The sequence below is a fragment of the Sander lucioperca genome, chromosome 2, assembly GCF_008315115.2.
Source record: "Sander lucioperca isolate FBNREF2018 chromosome 2, SLUC_FBN_1.2, whole genome shotgun sequence".
NCBI classification, from domain to species: domain Eukaryota; kingdom Metazoa; phylum Chordata; class Actinopteri; order Perciformes; family Percidae; genus Sander; species Sander lucioperca.
Window position 1 is genome coordinate 9043874 of NC_050174.1, and position 13371 is coordinate 9057244.

General features: G+C 38.9%; 1 protein-coding gene across 1 annotated transcript in view; it reads right to left on the reverse strand.

The window, feature by feature from the left end:
* Positions 1–2029: 2029 nt before the first annotated feature.
* ipo11 (importin 11) overlaps positions 2030–13371 on the reverse strand; it is a 156544-nt gene continuing 145202 nt past the window's right edge. Inside the window, exon 30 of the mRNA XM_031305262.2 lies at positions 2030–4064. Within this exon, the coding sequence (XP_031161122.1) occupies positions 3900–4064 (165 nt within the window). The 3' untranslated portion in view covers positions 2030–3899. The remainder of the gene's footprint in view (positions 4065–13371) is intronic.

Genomic DNA, 13371 nt, shown 5'->3' on the forward strand with positions numbered 1-13371 from the left:
ACCATCCCTTGCAGCTCTCTTTTTGGAGAGCAACTCCACACTAAGTGTTACTGAACAGTTAAGGGGAAGAACTTGGAAAAAGATGTGTAACTGCAAACAGCTCCATTTACAGCTTTATTTTGTTAATATTTGACTATCCACATGCATAAAATCTTTAAAACACTTAGATCCTCCTGGGAAATGCAATGTCTATGAATGCCGGTCCATAAATAACAAAATTAACAATTACACAAAGTTTTGGAGAGAAAAACATGCTGCTGTGTAATGATTATTTTTGAAATGGGGAAGTAATCCAATGAATAATGCAAGTTGTGCATTAGAGCCAATCCTCCTGCTCTCCTCTGTCATGCATTCCACTGGATAATTAACACAAAGCCTTGCCAATAGTCTACCTGTGGCTCTGTGTGTCTCTAAAGAACTACACTGGTAGTAAGTGGAGTGAGGATGAAAGCGACATGGGAGAAAAAAGATGAATGAATCCCTTGGATTAATAGTGTTGGGAAGGAAGAAAAAACAGGACAGGAAGTGAAGGTAGGTGTAGAATCCTTAATCGTTTCTTTGCACTAAGCCACTCAAGTGACCACTTGCCAGAAGTACATTTATTCTCGAGTACAGAAGACAAATCGTAAATCAGGGTCGATGCTGGCCACAGCTGCCTTTGCTTTCTTGTCGTTTAGCAATCTGTAGCCAAACTTACAAAAGAAGTTGCCAGTCTGTGGAAAAGCATACTAGATTGAATTGCTTTGTAGAGCCTGTAGTAACTGAGCCGCACTGCTGGTACAACAGGTGCATATGAAACCATTATAAAAGTATCCCACTTGTTCATTACTGCAAAATTTACCGACTACTGCAGCATTCACAGAATTCCCTGAGAGCAATACAATGCTTAGAAAAAGCAATATTGCTCTTTTGTTCTGTCAGATGTCAACATAAACTTTTATCTTTTTTTGTATAATAAATTGGTTTCTACTGTATATTATTCATGAGTTCCTTATGGATTAGTAAAAAAAAGTTCCTGAATAAATGGACACCATCTTTGATGGAAATAAATTAAGCTCGTCCACTAGAAAAGTAGCACAATGTTGTATGTGGTTTCAATTTTGAAAGTAGAGTAAGAAAGATTTAAAACTTTATAAAGTAAATGTGGCAAAGAGGCCTGACAGTGTAATTAAGCTATAAGAGAAATTGAGAAATTCAACCAGAAAGCTCACCTCGCCCAGCATCGTCACATAGCATTTTTTCTACAATCAGTTTTCAGCCACGCTAACACGATGGCTTTAGGGATGACAATGTTGATTGGTCAGTACATATATCCTAATGACTTTGGAGATTTATGATTTGCAGTCATAGAATTTGGTACACACATTCACGTCCCCCACAGAGTTATTAATTTGGTTACCATAACATTTCAACTAGCGATATCAAGAAGTCAAAATTTTATTTTCGACTTGTACTTTGGTTTATGATCAAATACGTGCAAAACTATTGACATTCCCATCAGCCTCAGCTCTACATTATACCTGCGAAACATCATGTTAATATTGTCATTATGTGCATGTTAGCAATGCGGATCTAGCATTTTGCTGAAAGCCTTACAGAACAGCTAGCATGGCTACAGACTCTAGTCATCTCCATTCCCAATCAATGTGTGGGAAGGCATTTTTTCCAATCAGTGCAATTACTCCTCTATGGTTATCTCCCTATTATCTAACCAAACGTTTTCCTTTTTTTCCGAGGTCACTCCCAAACTGGTCAAGGCTTGCATGACAAGTATACCGCGTATGTGTGCGCCATGATATTGCTTTTTCGGAGACGCTCCTCCTTCCCCTTTCCATTGCTATCAAAGTGTAGTCCTCAGTGGTGCAGTATCCAGGGTAACAGTGCATCTTCAGGTCCATCAGTGAGTTATTAAACTTCATGCAAGTGCAATAGTGGTCTAATATGCTTGAAATTACTATCAAGGACTCTATAGGATCTGTGTTTTCAGTTCGATACATCGTACAATCAGTAATGGAAATACACAAACTAATATTTTGGCTGATTACTGCATTTTATTGAATGCTTTGGAAAAAGCAACAAGGATTATTTCCCATCAAAGCATAACCAAATGTATAACCCCAAAACATCTCTTTACTGTTTTTCGTGTTACGTTTTTAACTTCATAATTGCGGTCATTAACAGAATACAAGGACAGAAATCATCTACTGTTTACACTAGTTAAGAAATGAACATAATAGTAAGAAATGTCTTTTTAGTTTCAAGGATAGGTAAGGCTGAAAGCATAAGGCCGTAATTCTGACTGCTACTCAACTCTATCACAGTGTCAAGATGATCTCCTTCCCAGGGAGGTTGACCAACCTAATGAGAGCAAATAAAACCATATTTATCCATAAATTCCAGAAGAATAGATTATAAAGGCAGTGTAACCCAAAATAAAATTCAGTTTTTTCTCAATACGAGTTTCAAATCACAGAAAAACAATAGATATTTTTTTAAGACCCCATTTTGGATTCTGCATGAAACATGTACATGTATAAATGTAATTTTTTCAACTATTAAAGAACTTCGGTGCCAATATTAAGTCATTTATTTTTCTTTACTGTATAGGTTTGCCAAACGTCCAAATAATTAATTGTTCTGAGAAAAAACGAAAACTGGTTCTTCTGTCAAATCAAATATATCAAATCTTTATCTCTATCACTAAAACGATTGGTTGAATCAGAAAAACCGGCAGGGCAGCAGGACAGCTATGCGCAACACAATGTATTTTGACTCAAAGTCGCAGTGGCTCATAATGGGACTTCTTTAACAGCTACCTAGGTCAGAATTCATCAAATTCTTTCAAATTAAATAGTTAAGACACAGCCTAATGGCATTTTATGTTATGTCTATTTTGTACAAGTTATTGAGACCTGAAATATGGCAACAGTTTAAGATGGGGGTCTTAATGCAACTAAAGCCTAATTTGCATAATCCCGCTGCACTGCTCCGAGGCTTTCTACCACTGTGTTAAACTATGTGAGAAGATGTACCATTGAGAAAAAGATGAAAACAGGTGAAACAGTTTTTGGTTATTAAAGTGCTCCAACACACCATCAATTAGCAGCAGTATGTATGTACATATAAATGTGGTTCAGCACTCAACCATTTAAAAATCACCCTATTTAAAGTCAACAAAATGTCCCTCTAACTCAACTCAAAAAGAAAGAAAAACACTCATGAGTTCTTTCAGTAGTTACTTCAACTTGACCTCTGGTTACGACAAAATTATTATCTTTAAATGGAAGAGAAATTAACACAAACTAAAAACAAACTAAAATATCGTAATGCAGAATATCATCCATACTTTACATACATAAAAAATTACATTTCTTTTTTTCTCTTTTTAAGAATAGATTCTGTAAACACTGCTTTAGGTCCTTTAAGTACGGTGTATGCACATTTCTGCTGTTTCTCCATAGAAAATAGTCTGAAGCTCCTGCTCTGGCACCTGCAGGGGATTTCTCTAACAGTATATACTCCTCAAACCCCCAACTTATCAGTCCAATTTTCTACCCATTCCACCTTAAAACCACAGAAAGAAGAAACTAGAAGAATTGAGTGGAAGCTCTAGTGTGGTGATGTTTGTATGTGGGTGTGAAGGTACTTTCACATTTGAAAATACCCACTTAAACCCCATCTTGATAAAAAAAAAAGATGTAAAGGAATCCAAATACTAGAGAAAGGGACGAGGAGACAGTCGACAAGGCTAGGTCTGAATATAGATAAGGCAAAGCATGGGTAGCGGTTGGGAGGGGTGGGATTAGTCCACACGTCGGGCAGATTATTAGCCTTTCGGGTACATTTTCAAAAACGGGAGGAGATGGTTCTGTAAGGTAGTGAAGAATTGTATAGGTGATTCAGAGGCCTTGGAGGAACTCCTGGAGCTGTCTGACGAGCTCTGTGTCCACGGTCTCCATCAGGACCCCGAAGCCCTGGTCCCCCATCATGGCCTGCTGTGCCTTCAGCTTCTCATAGACAAACTGCTGGAGGGAAACGCTGTGCACCGGGTCCTCCAAAGCCAACTGTAGTGGGACAAAGAAAACAGAAAAATTACATTTTGGATGCTGCCTGAGGAAGTTGGGGTTATAAAAATATGACATTTACTAACAGTAAATGAACTGCTCATATTCTTTCTCACGCAATGTTTAACATATAGTCTACTACTTTCAGAAACGTTTCAAAGAAAGTGACATTTGCAGTAATTGCACACTGAATTCCAAATTAAATAAAGTATGGCTTTTTGTCAACCGTCTAAATAAAACACTTTTCAAGAAACATTTCTTGAAAACAAATTGCATGCAAGCATCTATCTCCTCCTCCTTTCCTGGGTAAATACAGGGAGGTTGGATATTTTGGCAGCAATTAAAGATTTGATTCTTCTTGGATATGTCTGCATTGTTGTAGCAAATCTGGATTTGGGGATTTCCTTTTCTCTCTCATTTTTTGTTGAAGATTTGCTCAAGCTCACTCAAGTTGGAACATTTTGTAAAAGGATTCAAGTCTGGTTTTGGCTGGGTCAGTATGGGCTTTCACGTAATTGTTCTGTAGGCATTCCAGGTTTGATTTTGTAGGAGATAGCTTAGGTGGGCTCTCTCTAACAAGCTTCCCAATCTGGATACTATGCCCAGCTTCTCTCACACCTAGCACTTTGCATTGCAGTTGAAGAGTTATTCTCGTTCCAGCAGAATCAAAGAATCTTTTGCCTAAAGGCTCTTTTACACTAGATGCGACAAAGCGGAAACGGGAGGCCTGAATGGGTTCGACGACAACCGGATGCCAGGACTCTCACAGTGACTGCAAGTCTCTCTTGTAAACTTACTAGGTTAAGATGACTTCTTTTATGGCGAATGAAAGGCTTGATCTGACAAAGTAGGTCATCGAATCAAATGAAGCATTGACGGCAATGCTGCCAGTTCTGCCATTGTTTATCTTTTTCTTCTTCTTCTAGTCTGTAGAAAGAGCAACGTCTGTAGCCTTTCCTTATTAGCGCCACCTCTGTTCAGGAGAAGACTGCAACTAGTGTTGCGAGCACCAGTGCAGGTATAAATAGTCACGGCGATCCCATGACGTCACATTTGCACATGCCAGCTGGGCTGCGTCTAGTGTATAAGAGCCTTAATGCTGTCAGTCTTTCACGCCTTTTTTTTTTTTAACAGAGGCCTCCCGGTCAATCTAACCATTCAGCCCAGCTATGCACTGCACTTACTGACTGACTGACTTCTCTCATTCCAGTAAGATCTCACTTTTATATCTATGGGTCAACTGGCATGAGGGTGAGTAGATATTTACAATCGTGGTGAACTTCTCCTAATTCCTGGATGATTAAGGACTAGAGTCTTATACAGTATAGTGAGTCTGGAGCACAAGTACGCATTACATTTCCGTTATGCAGGGTTCTTGGCGTTGCATAATATAAACAGTGAATGAAGAGATAAACCCAAGCCCTATTCACAGTAAATGACAGAAAACTATTTGTTCTTAATTCCACCCGTTTCTGCTCAGGTTGGCAATACAACGTACCTGCAAAAGTAGTTGAAAAGGACATTCAGTAGTAAAGCAAGCCCTCACTGTTTTAGAGTCCCTTCTGACAAAAAAGGGAAGAAAAAGCAACACTCCAACTTTGACGTATACATCTAACACAAACTTTGGACTAGAGAAAATGATTCAGTATATGCAGTTGCTGTCATTCATCTTATGCAGACGACAGCACTGGAAAAATAATCCTTGACAATAGAGAAAAAAAGCAAGAAAAAGTTGGATGGCTGACTTTTCTGCGTGCAAGCACGCTGTCATTAATTTTTCTTTGGAATGAAGAACTGGCAGAGGAAAACAACACCACAGAAAAGTTTGAAATCCTGCACTCTGTTTGCAAATAAATTAGAGGGGTATACACATACTGTGGACACCATCACACAATCAAATCCTATTCCTATATACAGAAAGGTCAACAAAATCAATTAAAAAGGTAATTATGTAAATATGTAAATGGCACTTTCTGTATTATGCAAATTTTCTCTGCATTTGAATCTGTCATGTACCCTTAAATCACCAATGTTTTTAAAGTGATATTTATGTGTGTGTATTTGTGCACCTGTATGCCTAAAGCTTGATTCTGGCTCACTCACTTTGATTTCCCGACAGATGAATTATTATTAATATTATTATTATTATTATTATTATTATTATTATTAAGTGATGTTGCTTAACCCTCCTCCTCCAACCTTTTGAAAGCAGGCTGTGTACTGAACTAGACACACAAGGTGACCTAATCTTTTTATAATCTATCATACACAAACTTGACATATGGGCAAGCTTGCGCACTCTTACTCACTCAGTACCAGAAGATCCCTACAAATCCCAAAGAAAAAAGAAAACATTGGGTCCTTTGAGAAGAAGATTATTGTAATAACTCTTGATCTCTAGCCAATCACTGTAGAGAATACTTGTCATGCTAATTAGTTCTTTTTCATTACAATGCAATCAAACTAGTGAAGAGTGGCTGTTGGAGAGTGGCTTAATGGAAAAGCTGTCATCTAACCTGCATAATTACTTTCAGCACAGGGACCTCCAGGATGTGTATGTGTCTGTATAGGACTGTATCCTCCTAATGTTGTGTGTGTGTGTGTGTGTATATGTGCGTGTGCGTGTGTGTGTGTGTGTGTGTAACCATGGCACAAACAACTTTGATGTGTGTAAGCCAAATATAAAAGGTCTTAGTAAGCATTTCTTAATTACTATGATCCTCTTAAATATCTAATCTAACTGGGAAAAAAACAATGATACACATCTGTATAAATCCCACTAAATATCAGGTGTTAATTCTGGTTTAGTTAGGAAAAGGGCAATTACAAGTCTGCTGTGTAGATGAGGTGTATAATGTCTCAGCCAAAGAACAACGGATAAAAAGGTGTGTGCGTGAATGAGCACTTCTAGGAGTGTTTGAAGAAGTTGTGTACATTGAAAAGGATAATATGAGGTAGAGATGCAACAGATGAAGAGACGGTTAAATAGAGAATGTTAACAGAATGTGAGTTGAAATGAGCTTAAAAGCAGAATGTTTAAGATAGATGACAACAGAGCGCTGAAATAAAGAGCAAAATGCTGAGGACACCTGCTGTGCTGAGACTCCGCGTACAATACACACTGATACAAACCAATCTGAAAAGTGGAAGCTACGACAATAAGCACAGAAGCAGAGATGAGAAGACAAGAGAGAGGAGAAGAAAGACCAAAGAACAAAGGAGATGTGAGGCTAGAAGAGGTGAGGATCTGATTGCCATGTAAAAAGGAAAGGTGAAGTGGAAAGTGAAGAAAGTGGCAACACAAACACAAATGCAGCAAGAGAAAGGAGTATTGTCGTGCAAGAAAAGAGGTTAACGGGAACTGGCATGACGACGTTGTGGCAGAGAACACCATAAAGAAAGCGATTGATAAAAACAAGATGACGTGGGACGCTGTGAGAGGGGGCAGCTGTACCTCATTGTTCAGGACGCAGAGGAGAAGGAAAGAGAGGAGTGGGCAACATGAGAGGAGGCAGAGAAAGATGAAGAGACACAGATGAAAAGACAGGGCCTGTGAAAGCCCTCATCCCTGGAGTATTGCTGCCCTTTTCCAAAGCAAACAAAGTAAAGCAACCCATGCCACCATTACTGTAAAAACAGTGTTGTTCAAAATCGGCCTGCACAGGGGATTTTAGGGCACTGACACACCAACCCGATTATCGGCCGTTGGACAGTCTGGCGAGGTCAGTGACTCGAGTCTGTTCGGTGTGTTCCGTGCCGTCGTCCGTCGGAGGAGCTGTCGGCCTTTATCTTGGCCGACCCGACATGCTCAGTCGGAGACAGGGCAGTCGGGACTCACCCGGAAATGGCGAGCGGATGAGCCTCTCAAAATCTGACGAAAATCTTTTAAACTGACCTTTGTCGATCTGAAATGAAGACAGATTCAGCAACTGCATGGCCTATTTCTCGCTTAAAATGTTTTCAGAAACACGTTTCGGTGAACTATTTTAGTACAATATGAGATCGTATTCTGAACAAGCCACCATGACAGCCTGGCTGTGAATTTCCGGAGAAAAAAAGACCCACGTGACGCGTTCGTCCTATCAGCTGCTGGTTTTCATTTTCTAGGAAACAATACAGAGAAGCGCCGCCTGCTGCTATGGAGACGTACTTTAACGTACGTAAACGCGCAGAGCGTACACTCAAGTCGGCGTCGCCTCAGTGTGTTTTGAGGCATTGTTTTTTACCTCGGGGACCCGACTGATCAGTCCGACTGTTGGTGTGTAACAGCTCTTAAACATCTCCCACTACAACACACAGACACTAACAAGTGTGCCAAAAACCCAGATAGATATGTTTGTGGCTCTGAGTGAGAGGCCCACACAAAGGCTAGCACAGTCTTATTAAAAACCAGCTACATTAATATACTGTATCCTACTGTTGCATCAGGAAATCTGGGATTAACAAAGCAGCCACAAACTCACTGATAATAAACTCAGAATTAATACAAGTGGGCCTATTAAGAATCTATTTTACTTTAACCTTCTGACTACTCAAACCTCTCATTTTCATTCCTCTCAGTCATTTACTCATCACAGTAGGCTGCCACTATTCAGTGGAAAAGCACATTTGTAGCAGAGGACATTAAAGGAAAGTCAAGCAGGCAATCACGAACTGGAGTTAATGATGCAAGAACCTGTACTTTTCAAGCTTTTATCTCATATCCCATGGTGTCTTAAGTCTAACTGCAAACACACAAATACAGTACATGAGTAATGTGTGTGTGTGTGTGTGTGCTTGTTTTACTATATTCTATAAAACCGGGGAATACAGTTTACTTGTGGGGTCTGCACAGCCTTGTGGGGCCCAAAATGCTGGACCCCACAAGGTTAAAGGGCTGTTTGAGGGTTAAGACTTGGTTTTAGGATTAGGGTTAAAATTAGGTTATGGTTAGGGTGAGGGTAAGGGTTAAGGTTAGGCATTTAGTTGTGATGGTTAAGGTTAGGGTAAGGTGCTAGGGAATGCATTATGTCAATGACGGGTCCCCACAAAGATAGTGAAACAAACGTGTGTGTGTGTGTGTGTGTGAACACATAATAATAATAATAATAATAATAATAATAATAATAATTTATACTTTATTAATCCTGCAAGGGGAAATTACAATGTTTTTCATCCGCACTCACTTCAGTGTGATGTAAAGAACTGTGGGGGTGTATGGTGTACTGAAGTGAAAACTAAGAACTGTTCTGTGTAATGGGATGCTGACAGTGTGGGATTCAGAGGATTACACTGCGGGCAGATATTAATTTAATCAGATAATTCATGACACATCATCTACAGGCCTCGCCAGCCAGTCGCCTTTGGCAATGCTGACTAGACATGCAAGCTTCTCTCAAGTGTCCAAAAATGCATTTTAACGCCTCCACGGGTATATAAGATACTAAATTCAAGTGCTGCTTGAAAAGCGAAAAAGGTTTGTTTTTATTTTCTAGGGATGCTCGATTATGGACAAAATCATAATCACAATTATTTAACACGATTAGTCATTGACTTTTGGAAAGATGTTGCAATTATTGAACTTAAAAAACAGTGGAAAAAGTTAAATAAATCAACAGTGAAAACACCTAGAACTGTGAAATTTTCCTTAATACTTTTCCCATTTGAACATTTTTGTTTTCATTCAGAACACAAGACAAAATAAGAGTTTACTTGCAAAACGTGATGTGCAAAATAATCGTTTTTCTTGATTATTCTGTTTTTGTGATTATTTCTTTTAAGAGAACTTATGAGTTTTAACTAACCCTGCAAGTCGTTGCACTATTTGTATTTTATATTGATGTTTTTACCATGCTTTTACAATCTTAACTGTATCACTTTGAGATTTGCTCCAAATGTAAAGTGCATTACAAATAAAACCTATTATTATTATTATGAGCCAAAATGGTAATCATGATTACAATTCTGACTAATTGCACAGCCATGTATATGTCTCACACACAAGTTAATCAATAGCCTAATTGAATGACAGCTTGATCTATACAGTAAACCTGCTGCTGTCACACATGAGTACCATGGTTACCATGGTGTCTGCAGAGCCACTTCTCCAATGTTACCTGACACAGAACAGATACTGGGCCGGCGCTTTCATGGGGCATGAGATGGGGTATTCACACTATACCATGGTACATACCATGGCCCAATCCCAAAGCGAGCCCTGAGGACTAAGGACTAAAGACTCACAGACTTAATTGATCTCAGGTGCTAAGTGAGTGAGTGTGTGAGGCCACATGGGCTCAGATGGGTATAAATGGGATTGGGACAGCACTTAACGAGATCACGTTACCTTGGTGACGTTTAATAACAAAGATGTTGCTGACACTTGCCGGTTTGGGAATTTTCATTTTAAGTTTGTTGCTTTCCACATGGCCAAGGCACAGGAGACGGCTGCCTGATTCCAATTTTTTTTCACAAACATTTTTGGACAACAGGTTGGTCTGTGTTCTGTGGTCGTGTGTCGTGCTGTTGTTTACCTTTGTAATTCCCGGATTTCCCTATCTTTCGGTCTCCGCAGTAAACGTCACAACGCTTTGAAATGTGGGCAATTTCCTTTGGTGAAGTCTGCATCGATGCAGACTCACGGAAAGGGCTCGGTAAGTGTGTACTCAAACCCTCACGCCCTATGAAATTCGACATTGGGACAACCCTAAGCCCTTACGAATTTTGCGAGAACGCGCACCAAAGTCTGAGAGTCCGGACTTTGGGATTGTGCCATTGTGTTCCTACATACAATTGCAACAGCTTTACTTTATACTTACTATATCTCTGTTTGGGATGTTTTTTGTATAACTTTATAAGAAATGTATTTTATTTGTTTTGTGTACAGGCATTTACAAAGGCATGAGTCCTGGAGAAATTGGCAGGATAAAGATTGCCATCACTTCACTGCTAATTAAATACATTAGTTGGATTTTTGCACGACTGTTTTACGGTTTATTTGAGTATTTGACATTTCTAAATTCTTAAATCTAACCAGTCCAAATGAAAAGTTCACTGACTTTTGTCACAGTAAAATAATTGAATATAAATCAAAACAGAATTAAATTCAAAAACAAAGCAGCACTTAACAAGGCAGCACAAAGAAAGAACGGGTCACCTTGTTCAATAAGAAAGGACTAAAAAATTAATAAACAACGGCTAATATACTTATAATCTCCTGTTTTCTCTGTACAGTAAGTCACTTTCACGTAACGAATAAATGTCTTGTTCAAGAGCAACCAAAATTTCCACAATAAATTCTCTAGGCAGGAAGTCCTGTCCTGACACATTCACTAACATATGGCTAAATTATGGCAGTCTGGTGCCCACAAGGTTTTGGAACAAAAACTAATATCAGAATACAAATGTATCAGGATGAGGAAGAAAGTCAGCTAGTTGATAGGAGTTAATCATGTGAGAGATGTTTGGTTCAGGTCACTTGAGGTAAAATAGAAGAGAAGTACATTAAATGTTTGGATTATCAAGTAGATTAAATGGGAGAGTAATCAGGGTGTGTGGATGTATGATAAAGGCAACAGAAAGACAGTGGGACGAGTAGAGGAGTGATAAACAAAGAGAAGAAAGGTGTGTTTTGCGCCGTAGAAAAGTGTAGCTACAAATACATAATACCATAAGTGGAGTGAAAACAAGGGTGAGAAAAAAATGCCCAAGCAATGAATAGCAGGAAAAAAAACAATCTGCATGAAGATAAAGAGCACAGCCAACCTGATGGTGCACAGACCAAATATTCCTGTCGAGGCAAAAATGCAGGGGAAGGAAAGATGAGACGAGTGGAGGCTTGAGGAAGAAAAGAATAAGAGTGATGATGAGCGGAAAGGATAGAGGGAGAGTGCCATGCCCCCTGCTATGGCTCACTGATAAAGAAGCACTGGTCTTCATGCATTGGAGAGAGTTGAAGATAAATGAGAGGCAGGATGAAAAGAAGAGACAGACAAATGAGATGTGAAGAAAGTGGAAGGGGTTTGGGAGTTGCTTAGTGATCAGATGAAGAGATAAAAAAGCAGAGGACAAAAAAGAGAAGTGGGCGAGATATGATTGGAAGAAAAAAACGAATGACGATGATGCTGTGCGTATGTAAAATGCTCATTAAAATAAACACAGGTTATACTTGTTCTATTTATATGTTGAGTTAAATTACAGTTTAAAGAAAAGACTGGTGACAATTCTATATGTTTCTTATTGTCAACAAACCCCACAAAAAGACTAAACCCAACAATGAATTGATCCTACTAACAAAAGTATTGTATGGGAATTGAAAGCCTGATAGAGCTTGCTCATCTGTGCAACCGACCTCCATGGTTGTCCTATTGTTGCATTGGGTGCAATGTTTCTTTTTAACCATTAATATGGGTACTGTAATTTAATTTGACATGTCATCCTGTTGCCCGAAATACTCACTAGAGCACCAAATCTGCCACTGAATGGTCCTCAACAAAAGCACTACTTACTCCTGTTTGAGTAACGGTTGCTAAAAACTACAGTGCAGAGCCGTTTTAGAAATGGATTTAGCCTTTTTAAATAGTGTATAATAGTGACAAGTTATTAAAGATTGATATCTTCAGTAGGAACGAATGGGCTTGGGGATGAGTGCCAGAGAAAGGCTACGGAAGTTGGGAAGTATTGAGAGACGGACTAACGTCAGCTTTGCTCTATTCATGGGATTTATTGACAACAAAAACGATAAAATAAACATTGCCAGCCTTACCCTTTAAATATTCTCTAAAGAGCAACTTACACATTTGAGGTGGCATGTTAAGAGTAGAATTTTAAATGCATGACTGTCTGTGATTATAAACAAATAAGGGATGCAAATGATTGTTTGTATGTATCAGTTTTTATGGAAGCATATGTGAGTGTGGTTAATGGATATTACGCATGGCAGTGAAAGTCTATATATGTTTATGTGTTGGCAGAGCTGCACTGGCTTGGTGGGAATAGGCCTGCTGAATATGAGAGTCTTAGAATAATCCCATTACCTCAGGCTTCTCCTACTTCAACTCCTGCAGATTTCAGCTATCTACTGATGCCACCACATACACTGCCCTGATTAAAGGAAACCTACATACATGTGCATACAAATACATATCTATATTCAGATTTTTTTTTTATATAAGCATGTATACACAGCCTTGTGTTAGTGCTTTACCTATTCTTATATTAGTTATATTTTAAATGTAAAATATATGAGATGAGTCTGATATTAAAACTCTGTGCCACAAGTTATTAACTCAGGCTTTCAGTCTCCGTAGCCTACCTGAGGTAACCCTGA